Source organism: Armigeres subalbatus, unplaced genomic scaffold (assembly GCF_024139115.2).
Source record: "Armigeres subalbatus isolate Guangzhou_Male unplaced genomic scaffold, GZ_Asu_2 Contig41, whole genome shotgun sequence".
NCBI lineage: Eukaryota > Metazoa > Arthropoda > Insecta > Diptera > Culicidae > Armigeres > Armigeres subalbatus.
Window position 1 is genome coordinate 217,049 of NW_026943162.1, and position 25,389 is coordinate 242,437.

Consider the following 25,389-nt stretch of genomic DNA (forward strand, 5'->3'; position numbering starts at 1 on the left):
AATGTCGATAACTATAACACCTTCCAGTTACTTAAATTCATTATTACAAAGGATTAAACAAATCTGCATGCAGCTGCTGTTTGAAGAATAATGGTATAAAGTCTTCGTTCTTCGATGTCGTCATGGCGATTTGGTTGCATCGAAGCTAACGTCGTGCGTCCTTGACGATGCCTCGAGTAGCAATGAGACCTATCACTCGTCGCTATTGTCAGCCATGTTCTTGGGTTTTACCAGGGTACTTGGACTGAAGCAATCTGTTTGCCCGAAAACCTTTCGCACAAATTGCGGTATCCGGAACTAATCACATTGATCTCTCAGTGCGTCCATCAGTTTCCTGCTTCGATTATCGATCCAGTTTTACCTGAGATTACCGAATTACCGGACTCTTACCGACCTTATCACCCAGCACTGCCTGTCAACTTTTATACGCGGAACTCTTCCACGCAGCAACCTGCTTCAGAACGACGATCATCTCGCTCTTCTGCGTTCCATGGTCGTCTTCAGGGCATGGGTGTAGTTCTTCTCGTCATCTTGACTTGACAATATGCCTCGCCTCCATGGATCGTAATTCGCATTCAATCTCACGAGCAGGATGTTCACTCATACAGATTTTCGCCCAGAAATCGTTCAGCGGAAAAGAAAAAAAGGTATGGTGAGTGATTACCATTTTTCGCTCACTACAAGCGACGCGAAAAGTGGGTTTCTCGTTTTTTCTAAGAGTAGCCAAACAACCTACCCACCTGTGAGCAGTTGATGTGGTGGTGTTACTAGAATGAGCGCATCTTTACACCAATTTTGTTGAGCCTATAACAAATTCCGTTGCAGTCATAGATGTAATTGCTGACCGAGAATTTTGTGAAAGTTGAGTAAGGTGTGAAAATGATGCGACATTTCACCAAAAGCCAATTTTATTCGAATGGAAGATGCTTTTCACCATAAACTACGAAGAAATATTCTCCTTCAGACAAAAATCGCTGATTTTGCATCATCAGGAACAAAATATTCGAACTCTGTTTGCATCTATGCTTTCTTTGAACGAGCCGTTAGAAGATGGATCTTTTTTTCTACAGGCACTCTCTCCTTGCTGCGAACTTTATTGACAGCTCCTTTTCCTCAGCAAAGACGAATCTTCCGTTCTGCCTCCTTGCGGCTCAACAAAAAGCTTCCATTCCTGCTTTACGCCACTACGGCTGGGGCAGCATGATCCTTTCATGATGTCTGTGATAACATCCGCCATCTCCTGGACTCCGCCCTTATTTGGTACTAAGTTGTGTACCTTTCAACAAAAGACAACTTTCATGATTATTTTTCCAAGACTCTCCATAGATCTATTAAATTTATCCGAGTACAAATAGCATTGATGCAATCAAAGTTTTCACCAAGAATCCACCACGTGCGGCCACACTTCAAAAATATCGAAGTAGCTATTTTTATGGTGGTACGTTTTTCTTAGGCGATCAGCCTGACCATATTACGACAAAAATAAGCGGAGGAATTTATGAGCCATAATACCTACCACGTCAAGATATCTCTATCACTACAAAACAGGGTTGAGGAGATCAAAGTAAGCACGATCTAGTAGCACAGTTCAGATCGATTTAGTTGCCAACACTAATGGACTAGATTTGGTCGATATGAGTCACAGTGACTGGTATATGAAGTGTACTACTCGGATGTCCCTTCCACCATACTTCTTCTTCCGGCTGACACTAATGAGTCTAGTAGACGAACTCATCGAAAGCACTTTGATTTCGTCTTCAACGATACAATTTGTGATCGTTCGTATAACGCTTCAGTAAGCCTCCGATTTGTTTAGTTTCCTTCATTCTGCTTGATTTACATGATGCTCTCAAAGCGATGCTGAATAGATGAACACAATAGCCCATATCCTGAACATTTGCTCATTTCGCAGCGTATGGCGAACAATTGCGCTCGTTGATCAAGATATAATTTTGTTCTGGTTAAGTCTCTCCTTTGAAACTTTGGCTATCGCATAGTCTTTTTGCCCATTGGTAAGGCTTCAAATGTTAGCTTCAACGCTAACATCTACTACAGTTGATGTTCATACAACGTACCTCCGATATACGTCACTCGATATGCGTACATTTTCTGCCGATATAACGACACTTTGAAAATAATTTTAATGAATGATTTGTTTATCGGCTCTATCAGTCAGTCCTACACAAAGTATGAGGAGTAGATAATCGAAAATAATTGAAAATCAACAAATTGGAAGCCTTCGCTGGGGCGGAACAAATATGAAGCGATATAAAAAATCTGTTTCAATTGTAAAATAATTTTAAATTGGCTAGTTATTCAGAATAATAGTAAACGGTCATGAACATTTTGTGAAAATCACATCTTACAATCTAATTTTATCACCTCGAACCGTTATTGTGACTGTTTTCTTCAAATAACACGATCCTCAAATTCTCACGAGAATTTGTAAAATATAAAGTTGATGAGATTTTGAGCATGTCTGTTTCAAGACAAATCTCTGAACAATATTGAGAAAAAGTTCTGTCATAGTCAGAGCTGATTATTTATTTATCATCAGACTAAGGCCAGTGGCCTGTACTATAAAGACTTCTCCATTCAGCTCGGTCCATGGCTGCTACGCCACCACGCAGTCTGCGGAGGGTCCGCAAGTCGTCCTCCACCTGATCGATCCACCTTGCCCGCTGTGCACCTCGCCTTCTTGTTCCCCGTCGGATCGTTGTCGAGACATTTTCACCGGATTACTGTCCGACATTCTGGCTACGTGCCGGCCCACCGCAGTCTTCCGATTTTCGCGGTGTGAACGATGGATGGTTCTCTCAACAGCTGATGCAACTCGATGGTTCGCCTTCCACGTACCGTCCGCCATCTCACCCCACCATAGATGGTACACACTTTCCTTTCGAAAACCAGTGCGCGTTGGTCCTCCACGAGCATCGTCCAGGTCTCGTGCCCGTAGAGAACTACCGGTCTTATGAGCGCTTTGTAGATAGTCAGTTTTGACGGCGGCGAACTCTATTCGATCGGAGCGTCTTACGGGTCAAAGTACGTACGATTTCCAGCCGCCGTCGAATTTCTCTGCTACGTATCGTTATCGGCGGTCAAGTGAGCCCAGACACGAATTCTTCAACCACTCGATTTCGTCACCACCGATAGAAACTCGTGGTGGGTGGCTCACTGTGATCTCTCTTGAGCCTCTTCCTATCATGTACTTCGTCTTCGACGTGTTGATGACTAGTCCAATCCGTTTAGCTTCGCTTTCAGTCTGATGTAAACTTCTTCCATCCTCTCAAAGTTCATGCCATGATATCAATGTCTCGGCGAAACCAAAACTGGACGGACTTCGTGAAAATCGTACCACTCATGCCAATCCTGCCCTCGTATTACTCCTCAAAGCGATTTTGAATAGCAGACACGAAAGACCATCACCTTGCGTAACCCTCTACGGGTTTCGAAGGGACTCGAAATGCCCCTGAAACTCGAACTACGCGCATCACCCGATCCATCGTCGCCTTGTATTGTATCATATGCGGCTTTAGAAGTCGATAAATATGATGTGTGGGCACATTGTATTCGCGGCATTTCTGCAATACCTGACGTATGGCGAACACCCTGGTCTGTGGTAGAGCGTTACCCATAAATCCCGCCTGGTACTTTGCCCCGAACTCTCTTGCAATTGGTGTTAGTCGACGGCATAAATTTGGGAGAAGTACCTTAGGCGGCGTTCAGCAATGTGATTGCGCGGTAGTTCCTACAATCCAGCTTATCGCCCTTTTTAGCATGGGACACGACCTTCCATCCACTCCTGCGGCAGAACCTCATCCTCCCAAACCTTGGTAATCACCCAGTGCAGCCGCTTTGCATGCTTCACCACCGTGTTTAAACGGCTCTCCTGGTGGTTTGTCGGCTCCAGGGGCTTTGTTGTTTTTCAGCCGGCCGATCCTCTCCTGATTTCCTGGAATTCGGAGCCGAAGTCGCATGTCCTGCGCGCGTGCTCCTAGGTTCATTACCCCGCCACCGTTGTCTGCCATAGCCCATTCAGGTGCTTCGTAGTGCTGCCGCCACCTTTGGATCACCTCACGCTCGTTCGTAAGAAGGTTCCGTTTATGTCCTTACACATATCGGGCTGTGGCACGTGGCCCGCCCGTGAACGGTTCAACTTCTCCGAACTTTCGTAGCGTTATTAGCGCGGTACAGTTCCTCCGTCTCTTCACGGTCTCGATCTTCCTGTGCGCTTTTCCTCCGGAAATCAGGTTTTGTCTGTTCCGCGCCCGTTTGATCGTGCCTCGTTCGCCCTCGTGCGGTGTTGCACAATCTCGCCCAAGCTGCATTCTTCTCCTCACTAACTGCTCACATTCGCCGTCTGCCAGGTCGTTTCCGATCCGGAGCCACCGTGCCTGGTGCGCGGTTGCGGTGCTTAATGGCGGATCGAATATCTCTCCAGCCATCTTCAGAGATGCTGCTAGCTACTCTTCCGTTGGGAGTGCCACTTCCAGCTGCTGCGCGTAGTCTTGCGCTAGTCTACCGTCTTGTGCCGCCCAATGTTAAGCCGCGGCGGACGACTCCGACGCGTGTTGATCACCGTCGAGTTTTGAGCGCGAACATACTGCGACGAGTGTGGTCGGATTCAATATTCCACCTGCGGTAAGTGCGTACGTTCGTGATGTCGGAGAAGAATTTCCGTCGTAGAACGTGGTCGATTTGGTTTACGTTACTTGATTAGGTGATTTCCATGGGCATTGTGGATATTCTTGCGGGGAAGAAGTGCTCGGACTACCATTCACGGGAGGCTGCAAAGTTTATGCATCGTTGGCCGTTGTCGTTCGATACGGTATGCAGACTATCCGGTCCGATGACGGTCTATACTCCTCCGCTTCCTACCTGAGCGTTCATGTCACGATGACGATTTGACGTCCCGCAGTGGGCATCATCGTATGTCTGCTCAGCTGCGCATGGAACGCTTCTTTCTCGTCGTCGGATCTCCTTCGTATGGGCAGTGCACGTTGATGATGCTATAGTTGAAGAAACGCCTTTATCCTCAACGCCATCCTTGCGTTGATTGGCACCCATTCACGCGTTGGCGCATCTTTCCCACACTATGAAGCCGGTTCAGCTCGTTGGTGGTGCCACAGCTTGAGAAGGTAGCCGCTCGATGCCCGCTTTTCCACACTTTCTGTCCTGTCCAGCAGATTTCTGCAGCGCTCCGACATCAAGTTGCGGGATGTAATTCATCGTAGATTATCCTGTCGCAACCTGCGAAGCCTGCGACTTGCAGTTCCATGTTCAAGCTTCCAATCGTGATCCTTTATTCGTCGCTGGAGTCGTTGCCGTTGTATCGAGTCTATTCTTCTAGTCGTTCAATAGTTTGTTTTAAAGGCGGCTTATTGGGCCTGCGAAACCTCCTGTCTCGTCGGAGGGCCGTCGTGTCAGTGCTGTTTAGCGTCCACCTAACACCGGGACTTGGGCTTGTGCGCCAGGCGCACACGGTCGCTTGGTGGGCCTACTTGCATACATGTCAGCTTTTATAGAGGTTTAACAGGGCCCACTGTCAAACCCCACCCCATCCTAGGCAGGCGCCACAACTCGCAGATGGCCTGGGGAGGGATCGTCAAACCTTAGACATAGTCCCTGCTGCCCCCCTGCGGTCAGGCTGATGTCAGGTAGCGGCTCTAAGTCAACCAATATTGAGTAAAGTATTGGTATTGTAGATACAAGCTTGATAAGCGCATCGTTTTATGATTTTTTTATTTAATCCAGAGAAACTCAGAGGAGTTCGAAAAATTTACTAGATATTTGGTGATGGATTCTGCATGGATCTTTAAAGTAAATTAGAGGAGATTACAAATCAATGCCTGAATAAATTTCGGACTGAATTCATGATGGAATTTTCAAATAAGAACCTGAAGGATTTCAGGAATTCCTCAGAGAGTTTCCAACGTTTTTAAAAGGCATTTCAGAAGGATTGCAGAAGGAATATCCAGGAAGCTTCTAAACGCATTTTGAAAGAATTTCAAGGATTTTCAAGTATTTCGAAATAAATTTCGTGATATATTTATTAGAGTCTCTACGAAATTTAAAGATTTCTCCAGAAATTCTAGAAACTCCCTAACAGCACATTTCAATCAAATCTGGTTACAACAACTTGTTTGTGACCAAATTCTAACATATAAGTTCGAAACAGATTTGAAACATGTGCTACTCATCCTCAGGAACCTTCGAAATCTCTTTCTGAAATGTTCCAGAAGCGCTCTTTAATTTTACCAGTAATTATAAACTCCTCCGAAAATTCCCCTGAAGAAGAACCAAGGATTGCTTGGAACATGAACGGATCCTGTAATTCCTTGAAACCTTTCCAGGCCTCTCAGAAATCAATTCAAACTTCCCTTTAGAAATTTATTAAAACGCCTTTTAGAATTCCTTCTGGGTTCTTTAAAATTCCTCAATTGATTTCTGAAAAAATCTGAATGGAATTCCTTTAAGAAATGTTTGACTAATCTTTGAAATTCTATCAAGAACATTTGTTGGAAGTCATGGTTTTCCGATATTCTCTCGGAATTCTTCGGAAATTCCTTCGAAAAATCCCAATTGCAAACTTCTCAGGTATGAAAAGGGAGGATTGTCGTTGACGATAACTTCTAATTTTGGAATTAATTGAAACACATATTATCAATGTATTAAACCTTACCAAAATCAATATTGTCTACAAGAAGCTCATATGATGTTTGGCATTGTTTTTGATGTTATGTGAAAAAAGCTCAAAAAGTAACGATAAAGGCTTTAAATCATACAATTATCGAACAATTCTCACTCCTTGAGTTTTATCAATTGATTATTTGGATATCATAGTCGAGAAATTTCCAACCCAAAATTTCCTATACTGGGAAGACGAGCGGGCCCCAAAGTTTATCTAATATTTTACACTAATATCTAAGTCTCGATTCTCCTCTTGTGAATTTTATCCAACTTGTCGCGATTATCACTGTCCGCTCCTTGTTGTGTAATCAGGATGAAGTTGAGTGTACTCCCGCCATCCGGTTCGCCCTTTGCGCTGCAGTCTCGGACACGGAACGTGCTCCACCGTGAGTCATTCAAGCCGTTGCAAATGGAGAAATGGCACGTGCTTTTGTTTTGTTTTTCTCTGGGCTGTGAGAAAGCTTCATTACTGCTGCCGGCACGTAATGTTTGTTTTTGCTCCATTCCAATCCAATAAGACATTCCACCGCATAACGGTCGCAACTCGACCAGTTGGTGTGAATGTTATCAATGCCCTTTATTAGCTGAAATATCTTCAATTTCGACACCCACTGACTCCACAATCATGGGTCAAGCACTAATATGAGTCATTTCCATTTGACCTACATGTAAAATGGAGTGACCAACTATTTTTATAAAGTTACCCGATTTATCAAAAGATAAGTTTAGTATAAAAGTTTAGATAATTTTTAATATATCAAAGACATTTCGGTAATATTTACCGAATTATTTATCAGATTGAGACCAGTCACCACGTTCTACTCACATGTTAGCGTTTCTCCACAATTCTTTCGAACAACTTCCTATTTTCATTACATATTTACTTCATTTTTTTGTGTTCTATTAGTCGGCTTCCGTGACGAACTACTTTTTTTCCTTTTAGGTGTCTCGCGATTTTGTCACGTTTCAAACGGCACCAATATACACCACCGAACCAAGCAACAAAGGTCCACGCGTATAATGTAGCTATTTTTAGGCAACTCATTCAGTTTTTTTTCGTATACTGCTTTCGTCTATTACGTTCACCCTTCGTGGCTCGCATATTTCTTTACAACGACCACGCCGAGTCCGTCGCGCTTTTATCTGTCTTTCCGTTTTTAGATTGTTATTGTAGATTCGTCGTAGGTAGCCCCCTCTTCCGCGTGACAGTCCCTTCCGCTGCTCCAGGTATAATTCGGTCAAAAAATTACGCCATTACGCGCTGGTTTGTCGGTTCGACAGCAACGTGCCTAAGTGCTTACGAAAGCTGATTCCATATGGCAATGTGCTTCCTGGCCGGCCACTCGCCAAGCTTACTCAGCGCAGCGCGTCAACCAGCCTGCAGCCCCTCCTCGTCAGTGGTGTTTGATTACACGATTCTTCAATATTGAAATGGAAATGCGCTAAGGGTAGATGCACCAGTTGTGGGCATAATCAAGTCAGAAGTTAGGAACAAGTCCACGAAATATTTTTAACGTATAATTAGTAGTTCATTGTTGATGTGGCTTTTTGTGAGGTTTAGCTTAAGCTGTGCATACACTGGATTCGCTTTTCACGCGGTTTGATTTTGGTTCTTCGGATTTATTAAAACATTGCACCCCATAAAAAATAGAATAAAAATTAAGAGGTATATCGAATTGGAATCCAAGATTAGGATAGCCTAAATGTAGATCACTTATGATTTTTGATAACCAATTCTGATCATCATTATGACGTGTAATCTAAACCAGACATATCGCACAGATCATACCACATTTGTGCTAGCTGATAACGGAATACCATTTTCTGTGATAACAAGCTCGTATCTTCACAAAAATCATACTCATTGGCACCCTAATCGATACCCACTACTGGCACTTCTTCCCTTCAGAATGGTTCGCTCTGCTCCCCACCGGCTATGTTTACGAGCAGGTTGATGAACGAAACCCTCAGTTCTGCGCTGTGTTTGTCTGCACCTTGATGATGAATAATAATATATAAATCGTGATCGTGGAGGTCCAATTCAACATTCAAACCGGCATCCACCGCCGCCGACGACGACGACGATGTTTAGGTTTGCTGTTCGGTTGGGGAATTGTATGCATTACGTCAGCAGAAGTGTAAAGCCAAGCACTGCCGTCCGTTGATGTCAGTCACTGAGACAGTGAGGCAGCGTGTCATCGTCAGCGCGCATGATTCCTATCATTCATTTTGGTACCGCCGGCCGCCGCCGTAGGGGAAATGTACAACTGTTTGGGTGGAATACCTACGTAGGTACATAATATAGCTATACTACATGCCTTACATCGAGATGGAAAATACAGAAAAAGATTGTTGACGTGTTTTGTGACACGAAATGGGGAATAATGTCAAATTGAAATTGTTGTTCAATTATTAAGCAGACATATGACATTGGTTGAGTATAAATGGCTGAGACGAGAACAAGCGTTGGAATTTATTTCAAAACAACTTTAATATCGTAAATAAATATGGTGAAATGAGGCAAGAAACGGATTTAGATCAAATAAATGACGTATACTTTCAATTACAGTGTTGACCCGATTTTGTCACTCCCCGATTTTGTCTACCCCCGATTTTATCACGTTTTCGACCCGATTTTATCACGTCCCGATTTTGTCACGTTTTCGACCCGATTTTGTCACGTTTTCGACCCGATTTTGTCACCCCAAAAAATTTTGTCATTCTTTTTATTTTCGTAAATAATACCAAAAACAACATTGATTTTCATGAAATAACTTTCACCGCCTGTAGTTTATTACGAACGACTTCTGAGTACCTGGGAAATATTCTGTAAGCAATTTCGACAAGAAATAACGGGTACCGTTCACGCATTTGGCCTTTCCAAGGCATAAAATGATTCATATTTGTGGAATGAGTTAAAAAAAATGAAAATATTTTTTTTCCAATTTTGTCACATACCCTGTTTTATCACCCCAAAATTCACCAGGGGGGTGATAAAATCGGGATATTACTGTATCTATTTCTCGATAATAGTGTTTATGTTTTTGCTTTGTCATGCATCGAGAAAAAAAATTTATTCACTTTGGATTACTACCAAGACAAAATATAAGAACAAGCTTCAAAGAGTATTTAAAGAAGCATTATAGAAAAGGGCTTAAAAACGTACTCACCTTTCACAAGTGGGGAAAAGATCACCCTTTTCAGAATGCTTCGTTTGGATTGCGGAAATTATGTTCCATGCACTTTATTAAAATATACTGTGGCTAAGTTTATCGATTATTGATTTTCATAAATGGTACCGATCGACAAAATCAGAACAATTTCGGAATGTTCATACAAAAAGCTCATTATTCAAAAGTTGATGCACCATGCGTCTCCACCTACTCGAACCTCTGAAAAACACTCTTGAAGGCATAAACATATCAGCTTGTCAAATTTACATGTTTACGAAGACTGGGGAAGCTGCTGAATAATAGCTCGTTGTGGCTCGATTGGTGCTCAGCGATGGACCTCCCTTAACTATAGTTCGTAGAGGGTGTACTTGTTGAAGCTGACTGCAATGATACGGATGATTTTGGTACTGCATAGCATAGTTACGGTGTACTTCGTAGTTTAGACACTAGTTATACTCATGTTTTTCTTTTTAAATCCCTATCCATATTGCTATCAGAAAAATGAGAGTGGGTACTTACATACTTATGGACCTCGTACACCTGCGGTGGTACAAAGGGGCGATTTGAAAGATCTCCATCCTGAGCGTTGTCCAACTATCGCTTTATCCTGTTGCCAGGTTAGATTTCAGTCGACTTCTTTTATTTCTTTATTGAGGCTTTGCCTCCATGAGCCTCTGGGTCTGCCTATGCTGCGATGTACCGCTGGGCTCCAGTCTAATGCTAACTTACAGATTTCGTTTTCGCCCCTACGAAGAGTGTGGCCGGCCCAACTTACGATCCCGAATTTCTGTTACCATTGACCTATGGTGACAACGACGATGGAGCTCGTTGTTTGAGATCCAGTTGCGAGGCCACCAGGCCCGAATTGAATACCGCAGGCATCTGGTGATGAATACCTGCAGCCGTTGAGTGTTCTCCACTGATACACACCATGTTTCGCTAGCGTATGCATAGATTTCACTTTAGAGTTGAAAATTCGTATTCTGTTGCGTCCACTTATCTGCCCGTTTTCCCAGATATTTCTTATACTCGCAAAGGCAGCCCTTGTTTTCTTGTTGTTTTCTGTACGCCTATGTCGATCTTGGTGCCGCCGTCTGACGCCATTTGGCTACCAAGGAATTGGAAGCTTTCAACATTCTCCCCTGATTGCCCGGCTACTGTGAAACTGGAAGGGGTCACCGTGTTTACATCCAACGATTTGGTTTTGTTAACATTGATGACTAGGAGGAGCGCTTGGCAAGGTCGTTGAGCTTACTCTGCATATAAGAGCGCCGTTGAGCGAGGAGTGCAACGTCATCAGCCAATTCGAAGTCGTTTAAGTGCTCCATGGTTATAGGCCTCCATAGCAGCCCGAGGTTTGGTTCACGGGCAATTGCACCTACCAGAATCTCGTCGATTACGATGAGGAACAGTAACGGTGATAGAATGCATCCCTCACTCACACTAGATTCTTTAATTTTAATTTGGGACATAAATCACAAGAGCATGAGAGTTACTACTACTGGCCACGCCCATCTTCACCGTAACTTGGGATGGGAAGGAAGTGTTGATGTAGTACTTAAATAATGAGAGGCCCCCGAATCAACGACACCCTCATAAGTACCACAGAGTTGAATATTGCGGAAGGCATTCGTTGGGTCAGGATTTCCCTGTGGCTGACAATGTGACCGTGGTAGAGGGACCTGAAGTAAATCAAAGCATTGACTAAAACAATAAAACAAGATAACATTTTAACGGGAATGCTAAATAAAAAAAAACTATTTTAAAATAAAATATGATCAAGCACGATCTTTTCCGACATATGAACATAAATTTCTATTTTTAATCTTCAAAATTACATCGGGAATTTTTTTAAAAATGTCAGGAGAATGTCGGGAAAAATGTGGGAGTTTTGAATAGTGGTCACCCTGCAATTATTGAAAGAATTTAACACTGGTCGACAGTAAATTTGTTTTGCGATGCTCATGTGTTGCATTTGTAGTTCTGGATCTCTAAGATCGACTGGCTACTGGCGTTGGTTGTTTGATTGGGAAAATTCCGAGATTATCACAATCATCGCTTTGAAGGCGTTGAAGATAAGTTCAGATGTTCAGATAAGTTAAAATACTTTTTAAATACTATGCTATTACGATAATCTAAGATATTACAATATCTAAATGTCATCATAAAAGTTTTTCAAGCAAGAATGACTCAGAGGAAAACGAAATGCTGGGTTTATTTTCGTTTTGAAATTCTTCTTAATCGGTCAATTTTACTCATATTGAATTTGGTAAATAGAAATTTTCAACATTTGAAATGACAGCATCCGTACTCCAGCATGTTAACCAAGAACATGTACTTCCCAACATGCAATTAGATTCAGGTTTGCCATAATCCAAGTTCCACATAAATGCTTGCATACTTGTTCATTCATTTAATAAAACGGATGAGATTAAATTTGCGTAAAAAGTTTAGTCACAAGATGAATCAACGCACAAATGTATCATGCGTTTCACCTGGGAGGCCCATTTCTGCCTGAAAAATACTCATGGTGACATTCAGATATCGTAATAACTTAGATTATCTTAATAACTTAGTATTTTAACTTAGCTGGACATGCAGTCATGCAAACATGCAAGTGTCTTCAACGCCGTGAAATCGATGATCCCCTTCCTACTTTGTGACCAAATAATCTCGGATTTTTTCCAATCAAACAACAAACGCCAGTAACCAAAACTACAAATGCAATACATGAGTATCGCGAATACAAACTCTGATTTTGTCGTATAGTGTAATTATTGCCAGATTCAAAACACGGATTAGGGAAGATCCACTAATTATGTAAAACCATAAACCAGTGCACAAAGTCGCACGGGGCTTTTATGATGGACATACTAAAAAACAAAGTGACCACATCTGCATCAGCCCAAATTTGAGACCAAAATGATGTCCGGATTGAACACTGCGCTAACACGCGTCTGATCATCACGTTCTAACTGGTAAGATCCGGCAACATATTCCTTGGATTCAGCAACTAGAACGCCGACTAGAAGATCCTACTGTTCAAGATCGTTCGTTGAAGAACTTGGTCCTTGAGCGGCGAATGTTCCGGAAGGAGACTGCTGAAGAGCAAAGGATGGCCATCAGCCATTGAAGGCATTCAGCCTTCATCGAAACTAGCCACAAGGTCCGTTAATAGAATTCGGCTCTAGAAATGGAAGTAAAATGCTGCTACAGACGGGGCTAGCGAGCGCAGCCTGGTCGACAAAGAGGGAAAAGCCGCAACAACCGGTGACATTCGCCTGTTGGTGCAATCATCAACATCAAAGTTATCCTAAATCGAATACAGGAGAAGATAGACACGACTCGTCGACGGCAGCAGGCAGAATTCCGCCCGGTAGATCATGTATTGGGGCCTTCCTTAGCCGTGCGGTAAGATGCGCGGCTACAAGGCAAGACCATGCTGAAAGTGAATGGTTTGGTTTAGGACATTTTCGGGTTGGACATTTTTTCGACTTCCCTGGGCATAAATGTATCATCGAGTTAGCCTCATGATATACGAATGCAAAAATGATAACTCGGCTTAAAAACCTCGCAGTTAACAAGCTCTGGCAGCCAACTACTGTGAAGCATGTAAACAACTTCTATTTCGCTAATGATGTCGACCCACAAACGCAACGGCGCTTTGATATGCAGGATAAGGTGAACGACGGGGTCCAACACTCCTCTATATTGGATTTCATCTTCATTCAAATCGTTGGATGTGAACACGAGCAACTTCTTCAACTTTACGATAGCCAGGCAAGCAGTGGAGACCCAAGCAGTGAAACGAATTTCTTTCCAAAAGTAGTTCATGCAATTTTTGATCCATAGAACCAAACTGAATACGCCTTCAAACACTGTTCAGTACCAAGTCATTGAAAAATTCCCTGGAGTACATGGCTTAAGGTCTACACGCGTACCCAAACAGTACAGTTTTCTCGTTTCAAAATATTGTATGCCATTTTCAATCCATTTTGATCCAAATCCATTCCAAATTATGTGTCAGGTCATCCAAGTATTTCCTGGAGTATACGCCTCAATGACTGTTAGATATTCCCACAGATGGTTCATGCACTTTGTGATCCATAGAATTATTTGAATAAATTAAATAAGAGAACAAATCCTATTTGATTCAAATGATAACTAAGAGCATGCTCCATTTCTTAAAGTAGCAAATAGATCTTTCGTTATGCGGATTGACCTCAGGACCTGTACTCCAATTCTTGGAATGTTTAGATGGCCTGGCACAAAACATATGCAACTGATATCTACTTAACATACAAATATTTATTTTCAAAAAGCCACCCCTACACTCCTTCCCACATTAACAGGGCCACCCCATTTTTAGGATAACTTTTTTTTTCTGTTGCACTGATCTTCACCATTTGTTTTGTGTAGAGACGGAAGTTTGTGTTTAGAAGACAATGTTTAGCAAAATTCATCGTGCTTTCTCCATTTTTGTATGTAGTTTTGTCTTCTTTTTCTTCTACTTATTGGCATTACATCCCCACACTGGGACAGAGCCGCCTCGCACCTTAGTGTTCATTAAGCACTTCCACAGTTATTAACAGCGAGGTTTCTAAGCCAAGTTACCATTTTTGCATTCGTATATCATGAGGCTAGCACGATGATACTTTTATGCCCAGGGAAGTCGAGACAATTTCCAATCCGAAAATTGCCTAGACCGGCACAGGGAATCGAACCCAGCCACCCTCAGCATGGTCTTGCTTTGTAGCCGTGCGTCTTACCACACGGCTAAGGAGGGCCGGAGTTCTGTATGTATGGAGGAGGAGTTTTGTATGTAAAATAAATGTGTGAAAAATTACTCGTAAGGATCACTTTAAATTCTTCTTCTTCTTATTGGCATTACATCCCCACTGGGAGATCGTCGCACTTCCACAGTTAATAACTGCGATGTTTCTAAGCCAAGGTACCATTTTCGCATTCGTATATCATGAGGCTAACACGATGATACTTTTATGTCCAGGGGAAATCGAGACAATTTCCAATCCGAAAATTGTCTAGACCGACACCGGGAATTATCCAATATGGGACCAATCCGGGAAATCGAACCAAGCCACCCTCAGCATGTTCTTGCTTTATAGCCGCGCGTCTTACCGCTAGGTTAAGAAGGGCCACAATCATTTTTATACACCTAACTATCATAGCTCTCTATCGCTCTAGGGTTAGTGGAACTTGAATTTACGTGCTTGAAATATTTGATTAGTAGGTCAGCAAGATTTCAGATTCACATGATCAATCAGTTGCTGCAATTATCAAAGTCGTCAACTACTTTACGGAAACTCGCGTGCCAAAAATAAGCGTTCTGATGTTATGAGGTAAAGAAAGGAAAAATATTTGCCCATAAGAATCGAAAAAGCAAATGGCATCGATATAACATTATTCTAGTTCACTTACTTGCAGTTTTCTCATTGTACACAAAAGGTTTTTGAGGAACTTTTCGATTTGATTTGTAAACAAGCATTTCAACAGCAGTAAAAATAGTTTAACACCCAGGACCTGTCATCAGTTTGCTTGTGTGCTCTATTTAACTAAAAACAAACTTTGAAATAAACAGCCGTTCAAGTAATTGAGGCAATAAACTAAGAAGACTGTCGCTGTCGTTACTAAAGATACATATTTTGCTGGCGAAGATAGGGCGCTAAATGCTACTCCAGGAAGTTCCCATATGAATGATTCTGGATGTTTGCTCAGGAAATATCCGAGAAGTCCTGTAACTTTGTAAATAATTATCCATAGAATTTATCCAAAAATTCTCTCTGGAGTTCCTTCTAAAGCTACTACAAGAACACTTTACCACGAGGACTTTTCAGATATTTTTCTGAATTCCTCCCGTAATTCATATGGAATTTCTCTAAACCCTCCTTCCGGAATTCTTCCTTCTCGAAGAATTTCTTATGGATATTAAATTGCCAAACTAGATCTTCCAGAATTTCCCAGCCCTGAACTCCTCCAAGCATTGTCCTGAAATGTCGTTTACAAATAAATTATTCTGGAATCTATTTATCCGGATATTTAGGCACTCCTACGCAAATTCCTCCAAGATTCACCCTGTAAATTTTTACGGAAACCACTCCAGAATTTCTCCAAGAACGGACTTATCGAAAATTGTACCACTCGTGTTAATCTCTGCTCTTCGTATCACCCCTTCCAAAGCGATGTTGAATAGCAGACACGAAATACCATCACCTTGCCGTAACCCTCTGCGGGTTTCGAAGGGACTCGAGAATGCCCCTGAAACTCGAATTACGCACATCACCCGATCCATCGTCGTTTTGATCAACCGTGTCAGTTTATCCGGAAATCCGTGTTCGTGCATTAGCTGCCTTAGCTGGTCCCGATCGATTGTATCATATGCGGCTTTGAAGTCGATAAATAGATGATGTGTGGGCACATTGTATTCGCGGCATTTCTGCAGTACTTGGCGAATGGCGAACACCTGGTCCGTGGTGGAGCGTTCGCCCATAAAACCCGCCTGGTACTGCCCCACGAACTGCCTTGCAATTGGTGCTAGTCGACGGCATAAAATTTGGGAGAGTACCTTGTACCTAGTACCAATGTAATTGCGCGGTAGTTTCTACAATCCAGCTTATCGCCCTTTTTGTAGATGGGACACACGACACCTTCCATCCACTCCTGCGGAAAAACTTCCACCTCCCAAATCTTAGCAATGACCCAATGCAGCGCTCTAGCCATTGCCTCACCACCGTGTTTAAATAGCGCTCCTGGTAGTTGGTCAACCCCAGGGGCTTTGTTGTTCTTCAGCCGGCTAATCTCCTCCTGGATTTCCTGGAGATCCGGAGCCGGTAAAATTATGTCCTGCGCGCGTTCTCCCAGGTCCATCACCATACCGTCATCTTCGTCTGTCACATCGCCATTCAGGTGTTCTTCGTAGTGCTGCCGCCACCTTTGATTCACGTCACGCTCGTTCGTAAGAAGGTTCCCGTTTATGTCCTTACACATATAAGGCTGTGGCACGTGTCCCTTACGTGGGATTAGGGACAAAAGGTCGAAAGACAAAACGTCGAAGGGACTAATGGTCGAAAAGGACAAAAGGTAGAAAGGGACAAAAGGTCGAAAGGACAAAACGTCGAACGGGACAAAAGGTCGAAAGGACAAAACGTCGAACAGGACCAAAGGTCGAAAGGACAGAACGGTTCGACGACGGACAAAAGGTCGAAAGGGACATAAGTTTGAAATTGACAAGAAACTGAAACGAAGAGAATCAATCTCGCACCAGAGTTGCCCTACACAGTTGGTAAAAACTCTGCTCTTTTGTTTTTACATTTTTGAAAAAATAAAATGAAATTCATTCAATAAGTACAACTAATAGACGGATGTTTAAGTTTTCTAAATGTCACTTCGATCAAATACACCGGCGTGTATTATACGGCGGTGTATTTTCAATTCGTCTGCGCCTGCGTGGCGTCGGCGTGCACTATTTTGACAGTTCGAGTAACATTCAGAAAACCTAGATATTTATGTATTATTGGCACTCATTGGATGAATTTCATTTAATTGTTAAAAATAGTGTAAAATAAAAGAGCATTTTTTTGCCAACTGTATAGGACAACTCTGTATTGCGAAATATAAGCTTTATTCATTCCTTATTAAAAATCTTTTTCATCTCTTACAGAACTATCTAGATATTTCTAATATTGTCTTATAGTAATTACTCCTTCTTTGAAAATTGCTCATATTTCAAGTTTGATTGATTAGATGAGTGCGTTATTTCTGCTTGAAATTAAATGCATTTCATAAATTATTTTGGAACACATCCTACTTGTTCTTGATAGACCTTTTGTCCCTTTCGACCTTTTGTCCTTTTTGACGTATCGTCCTTTTCGACCTTTTCTCCCGTTCTCCCATTTTAAAATGGAATTCTGAAATATTTTCATACCAAAATATTCTAGTACGTACTGCCGAAGTTTTTTTTAATCTTTCGTTTATTTTAGAGGCTCATGCCGAAGAAGATCTAGGAGCAATTTCTTGAATTCCTGAAGAACCATTTCCTTATTTTCTAAATTATTAAATGTCAGGTGTATTTTGCTTTAAAAAATATTATTTTGTTTGAGTAGTCGTTTGAGTGGTTCCCCAACGTACAATTCAGGCTAAATAAGCTAATTTTTCAGTTGAAATATCCTATTTTTAATTAAATGAATTCTTCATCAGCTTTCAATTTTGTTGTATCTAAACTTTATTGGAAATGAGAATTGATGCTGTATAATTGTAAAAAAGAATATTGTCATATAAATTTGGCTGGAAATATATGATGGCGGCGGCGTGAGAAAATCGTCGGCGGCGGCGGTGCACAGGTCTAGTTAACACTAGGTTCGGAGCCGCTCATGGAAATTTTATTTAGCTTCTATTTTCAAATTCAAGACAGTGGAGAACGATTTTTTTAATGGACAGCTAATGTTTAAGCAACTTGATGAATGGCTATACTGCGCCCTCCAAAAACGTCAAATCAGAGACTAACCCACAGACAAGTTGGCGGCTATTACCGCTCGCGGAAAGCTGGATGGGTCTCCGGTAAGGGTCTGTCCATATACCACGTGGACATGTTTTTGTCAGTTTTAGATATCCCCCTTCCCCGCGTGGACAATTGCTCATATAAATTTTCAAAAATTTGAATGAATCATGGACATTTTCCATACCCTCCCTCCACCGAAGTTGTCCACGTGGTATATAGATAGCCTCTAAAATGTTTGTTTTTGGAGTGAACACACAGCCTTTCGGTACACTTAGAGTACGAGAAAGGCAAAAATAAAGGAAGTGGGGGAAAGATTGAAATACTCGGCCTAAAAAAATACTGGAAATAGGATGTAGTTTTCAAGATAGACGATTTGTGGCTGTAATGCATAATCACTCTAATAAATGTTAAATTAATGGATGGGGTTTTACCGAGATGCACCAAGCGCTAACAAAAAAATCCCATTTATCTATCCAAGAGTTTGATTAACAGATTCAATTGATCACAATCAGAGTTGCTTAATATCACCATCACTACAGAAATTTAGGTGATATCGATAGCACTGTTAGCAGCACAATCTTTTTTTATCCTAGCAATCAGTGATCAATGCAATGCTCTATCAGTTCACACTGATATTGATACATGCGGCTGTCACTGACAGAGATCAGAAAGTGGATGCCTGCCTATATATTCCTGTGATAAAAGTAAAGTAAAGGTAAAGTTCTTTTACTATAAAATTGATGGAGGCAAAACTTATACTTAGTACTAATTTGTTAGGGGGAATGCAAAATCCGTGCCGCTCATTTATAACTAAATAAAATCATCATCCATCCATGTTCAAAATACTCAGGCTGCGAACCATTTCAACGAGTGTAGCCATTCGAGAAATTTCAGCTAGAAGGCAAACTAATCGTTGAAATGGTCCATAATCATGAGAGACTGAGGCGGACAGTGCGTGGAGTGTTCTCGTGTTACATCTCAAATTTTGGGATGTTTCATAAAAGCATGTAAAATATTAGTTTCATTTGATAACTCCAGATATTCCCGTCTGCGCTCTGGTTCTATTTCAGATTTCTCTTTCCGATGTAGTGATACCTCCGGCATAGTTTATTAAATTGGCAAGTAGCTCGGCTATCAGTGATAGAGATTGGTTCACTATCAGTCATTATGTCTGACTGACAGAGCAGTGTGCAATATCAGTGCAGAGTTGATAGCTGATTACTTCTACTGATATGTGATAAATGAAGGAAGTCACATATCAGCCTACGCTGTTGATATTGTTCAACTCTGATCACAATTCGTGTCGGATATCCCGCAACCTCATAACTGTGGATATTTAGCAAATGTACATACGCATGAATTGATAAGAAATTATTTCTGTTTATCTTTTACGAACAAAATTTTACATTCAAAAAGCAGCTTGGTGCAAACATGGATCAGTAAATATTTGTTAACATTCACATTGTAACAACTATGAATGATGGAACTTTTGATGGATTTTGCTTCCCTCCAACTGGGGCTGAATTTTTATTATCGTTGATGAAATCCTGCGAATATCTCCGGTTATATAAAACATAGGGAAAAATCTGTGGGAAATATTATGTGACGAAAACATTACAAGTACGTACATTTATAGCTATCTCTGCAAGAAAGAGTTATCTACAAAACCCGCTGACAATCATTGAACTTCATTCGCCCGAACCGCAATTGCCTCCACTTGCAGGTTTATTGACCTTGCTGATTGTAAATCGTAGCCAAACGATCAAGGTCAATATCAATTCAGTGCAACGACGCAGTTGGTCTTCATTCCGATAATAGTTGTCACGTGCAAACAAGTCTGCAAGCACACAGAGGCAAAAAAAGTATAAATCAAATAAGGCACTGTTTGCGAACCCTCTTTCTTCCCCTCGGTTGCGCATTCCTACCAACTAACTATGACGTAATTCCGAGCAATAGGAGTGAGTCGTCAGCAGAGTTCCTCCGTGCTGCTGCTGATGCTAAATTACGTGTGTACACAAAGTTATCGTGCGAAGCAAAACAAAATTCAAAACCAACTCGGCCACGTTCCGACACATGATCTCGCCACGCTGTTTTTTTCTGCTCATTTCAGCTGTTCACACAGTGCCTACTATTGACCGAATGGTGGTTATGGAAAATTATTACACTAGTTTTCAGCGTGTTCAAGCTACCAACTAGTGTAATAATTGCTTCAAAAATATATTTTTTCCATTTTCAATAAAATAATGTGCTTAGAAAATGTTTGTTGGTAGTATGTACAGGGATAATGCTTTTACATTGTCATATCTCAAGCAATTTTTTATCCAAACTTTTACACTATCAATTGTATAAAATAAACTTTAAATTGGAGTTGTTTTTATGTTTAAGTCTAGAAGAAATCTCATACTACTGCTCTTATTCCACTGATTTTGGCTTGATTTCAAGATTACTACTTCTCTCTTTTGATTATATTTTTTCGTGAACTAGTGTTTTACTGCCATTGCTTCGTACCACTGCACTGATAGCCCCGAACTGCGATAATGACACTCATTATATGGCATATGGCGTATGTGGAGCGTTGTGTTCTGAGTAAATACGTACTATCAACAGCCAATGGAATGCCCCGAGCTTATCTCACTCGACGATTATTTCTACGTCTAAAGCCTGCAGAGCGAACTTTCCTTCTGCTCGGTCATCTTTCACTATCGGCCGGCAGTTGTTCGTCGATGTTGTTCAGTATGCTGCTACACGCTTATCACTTATCAGCGTGGCAAAGGTAGACATTGCGGCTGATAACGCTCCTTCTATTGTATCCGCGACCGACTGATGCCAGCATGTCTATGTTTGGAACACTGTTGATTAAATACACCTCAACGACTCCCTGCATGCAGGGTTACGTGCTCCTAACGGTTTAGCGACTTTGTTCCCGTTGCTGAATAATCGCACTGTTTGTACACTGAGTGAGATTAAACTTTCGATTCGTAACCTCCTAATCCGCAAATGATTTGCGCCGTAGTGTAGCGCAACAACCGACACGTTTGTATCATTTTTCTTTCTTTGTCGTCGTGTCTAATTGCAGTGTACCCGACCGTGATACCGATTCCGCCAGTTTCGATGGGCGATTCTACACCACCAACCCCATCGGTGGCTCCCCTTCAGAGCCCCATGGCCAATCTAATGTCGATCACCGAAACGCTGCCACCTGGTAGCCCACGCAACGGCCCCAGCCCACCGGGACCGCCACCACCACGAACGGCTTCCCGAGGCTCCCAACATTCGCCCAACAGTTCCGGTAGGTGGTTTTCTCCCTCGACTCTAGCTCATCAACAATCATCGCATCTTCGTCGTAGCAATATTACAGATATCATAGAGCAAAACAAATGTCGCTAATTACTTAAGGTTATTCAACCTAGTCTAGTATCATGAATAGTAAATTAAATTATATAAATGAACTAACATATTTATGTTCATTCCGTCAGCTATCACGCACCAACACAAAAACCCTCCATGCTTTCTTATTGTTGCATGAATTCTCGCCTTGCATGATTTTCTGTACCTCATTCTGTTGCTCGTACGAATCTTCTTCGACAAACATTCGACGGTAACTCAACGTCTCCGTTCCGTTACAGGTTCGTCCAGTGGTAGACGGTCGTCCGGTTCGCGGCACGTATCCAGTACAACAGTCACATCAACCGAGGCAGCGCAATCGAACTCTGGCGGTGCCACCACACCGAACGGTAGCGGTCCCAACGGTAACGCTGGCACACCACCAGTCACGCTCGGACCCCTCGGACAACCTTCCATAGCTCAAGGTCCACCCGGTCAGCCCCAACAATCACAGCCCGGTTCGCAACCTCCATCGGACGGCGTCGCCGGACCAGCGGGCGCGCCCGGTTCCGGCGGACCCGGAGGTCCCGTCGGACCTGGCCCAGTAGGACCCGGAGCACCACCAGGTATCAATGGTCCCGCACCGAACAGCGCACCCGGTGGACCTGCCCCCGCTCCCGCACCGAATCCGACACTCAAATGTACCCTCTGCCAGGAACGGTTGGAAGACACGCACTTCGTGCAGTGCCCCTCCGTCGGGCATCACAAGTTCTGCTTCCCCTGCAGCCGCGAGAGCATCAAACGACAGGTACGTTTATTCTTCGTTGGTGCAACAAATATCTCTTATCGTATATCAAGATTCTGAGATAACTATAGTGTTGCAATTACAACTAGGATCCATTTTCGAGTTCTATGTACGTATCGTATCGTATACGGATACTTTCCGATCCAAACTTAAATTTTAACGGAATGTCTTTTATGTGCAAATTGCGAAAATGTCTGTTTGTGAGATTTGTTTGTAAGTAATTAATAGAATGCCGAATATTATAGTTCAAAGGTATTCTTGTTGTTAGGATTAAACGTTTTGAGGTAAAAGTCCAAAGGATGTTAACACAGCTTCAAAGACTAACAACCCTTTAATTTACTGGTGGAATGAGAAGCACATCAACGGAAATAGACCTGCGCGCTGATTTAAATTTTACTGGTGGCGGCGTGGACTAATTTCAAGCGTCAAAAATTATCTGGAACTTCTTTAGAAGTACCTCAACGAATTTATTTTTTTACGTCTTCCTGGACATTCCTCCAGATATTTTTTCGGAAGTTTCTCCAGGATTTTGTCCGAAAGTCTTTCAAGTTTTCATTCTAAAGTTCCTCCAGAATTTTGTCCTCACGTTCCTCCAAAATTCCTTCGGAAGTTCATCCAGGAGTTCCTACGAAAATTTCTCCAGGATTTATTTATGAAATTTCTCCAGCATTTCGTCCGGAAATTCCTCCAGGATTTCGTCCGTAGGTACCTCAGAATTTTGTCCGGAAGTTCCCCCAAGATTTCGTCCGGAAGATCCTCCAGAATATTGTCTATAAGTTCTTCCAGGAACTCCTTCGGAAGTTTATCCGGGAATTTCTCCGGAAGTTCCTCCAGGATTTCATGCGCAAGTTCCTCCAGGATATCGCCTGAAAGTTCTTCCAAGATTTCATCCAGGTGTTCCTCCAAGATTTCGTCCAGATGTTCCTTCAGGATTTCATCCGGAACCTCAACGATTTTGTCCGTAAGTTCCTTTAGGATTTCGTCCGGAAGTTTCTCCATAATTTCGTCCAGAAATTCCTCCAGGATGTCGTCTGGAAGTTCCTCCAACTATTCGTCCGGAAGTTCCTCCAACATTTTGTACAGAAGTTGCTCCAGGTTTTCGTCACAAAGTTCCTGCAGGATTTTTTTTCGATAGTTCCCCAAGACTTGATCCGAAAGTTCCTCCAGGATTTCGTGTGGAAGCTCCTCCAAGATTTCGTACGGAAGTTCCTCCAGAGTTTCGTCCGGAAGTTCTTCCAGGATGGCGTCCGGAAGTTCCATCAGGAACTTCTCCGGAAGTTCCGCCAGGATTCTTCCGAAAGTTCCTTCAAGATTTTGTTTAGAAGTTCCTGCAGCATTTCGTCCGGATGTTCCTCCACGATTTCGTCCGGAAGATCCTCCAACATTTCGCCCAGAAGATCCTCCAATATTTCGTCCACAAGTTCCTCCAGGATTTCGTCCAGAAGTTGCTTCAGGATTTCGTCCGGAAGTTCCTTCAAGATTTCGTCCAGAAGCTCCTGCAGGATTTCATGCGGAACTTCCTCAACGATTTCATCCGGAAGTTCCTTCAGGATTTCGTCCGGAAGTTCCTCCAGAATTTCGTCCGGAAATTCATCCAGAATGTCGTCCGGGAGTTCTTCCGGTATTTCGTCCTGAAATTCCTCCAACATTTCGTCCGGAAGTTCCTCAAACATTTCGTCCAGAAGTTCCTCCACGGTTTCGTCCAGAAGTTGCTCCTGGTTTTCGTCCGAGAGCTCCTGCAGGATTTTTTTCGGTAGTTCCTCCAGGACTCCAGGATCCGGAAGTTTCGTACGGAAGTTCCTCCAGGAATTCGTCTAGAAGTTCCTCCAGAGTTTCGTCCGGAAGTTTCTCCAGGAATTCATCCAGAAGTTCCTACAGGATTTGGTCCGAAAGTTCCTCCACGATTTCGTCCGGAAGTTCCTCCAGGATTTTGTCCGGAAGTTCCTCCAGGATGTCGTCTGGAAGTCCCTCAAGAAATTCCTCCGAAAATTCCTCCAGGATTTCGTCCAGAAGTTCCTCCACCATTTCGTCCAGAAGTTCCTCCAGGATTTCGTACAGAAGTTCCTCCAGGATTTCGTCCGGAAGTTCTTCCAGTATTTCGTCCGGAAGTTCCTCCACGATTTCGTCCGGAAGTTCCTTCACGATTTCGTCCGGAAGTTCCTCTTGGATGTCGTCCGGAAGTTTCTCCAGGTTTTCTTCCGAAAGATCCTCCAAGATTTTGTCCAGAAGTTCCTCCTAAATTTTGTCCGGAAGAACCCCCAACATTTCTCCCAGAAGATCCTCCAGGATTTCTTCCAGATGTTCCTTTAGGATTTCGTCCGGAAGTTCCTCCAATATTTCGTCCAGGAGTTCCTCTAGGATTTCTTCCAGAAGTACCTCCAGGACTTCGTCCGGAAGTTCCTCCAGGATTTCGTCCAGAAGTTCCTTCAGGATTTCGTCCGGAAGTTCCTCCAGGTTTTCATCCGAAAGTTCTTCCAGGGTTTTCTTCAGCAGCGCTCCAGGATTTTGTAGTTTTTCGTCCGAAAGTTCCTCCAAGTTTCTCCAGGATTTCGTCCGTTAGTTCTTCTATAAATTCCTCCATTTCCTCCAGAATTTTGTTCGGAAGTTCTCCAGGATTTCGTCTGGAAGTTCCTGCTAGAGTTCCTACAGGATTTCGTTCGGAAGTTTCTCCACGATATCGTCCGTAAGTTCATTCAGGATTCCGTTTGGAAGTTCCTCCAGGGTGTCATCCGGATGTTCTACTAAGAGCTCGTCTGGCAGTTCCTCCAACATTTCGTCCAGAAGTTCCTCCAGGATGTCGTCCTTAAGTTCTTTCAGGATTCCGTCATGATGTTCCTCCAGGATTTCGTCCGGAAGTTCCTACAGTCCAGAAGTACATCCAG

At 42.6% G+C, this 25,389-nt stretch overlaps 1 protein-coding gene across 10 annotated transcripts in view; it reads left to right on the forward strand.

The window, feature by feature from the left end:
- LOC134204118 (interferon regulatory factor 2-binding protein 1-like) overlaps window positions 1–25,389 on the forward strand; it is a 145,020-nt gene that overhangs the window by 33,510 nt on the left and 86,121 nt on the right. For 2 of the 10 annotated variants that reach the window (XM_062678945.1, XM_062678948.1), the window contains 2 exons: window positions 21,455–21,667; window positions 22,005–22,510. The exons of 7 other annotated variants lie outside the window; for them this stretch is intronic. In XM_062678945.1, coding sequence (XP_062534929.1) covers window positions 21,455–21,667; window positions 22,005–22,510 — 719 coding nt within the window. The remainder of the gene's footprint in view (window positions 1–21,454; window positions 21,668–22,004; window positions 22,511–25,389) is intronic. One more of the 10 variants, XM_062678950.1, reaches the window with a different exon arrangement.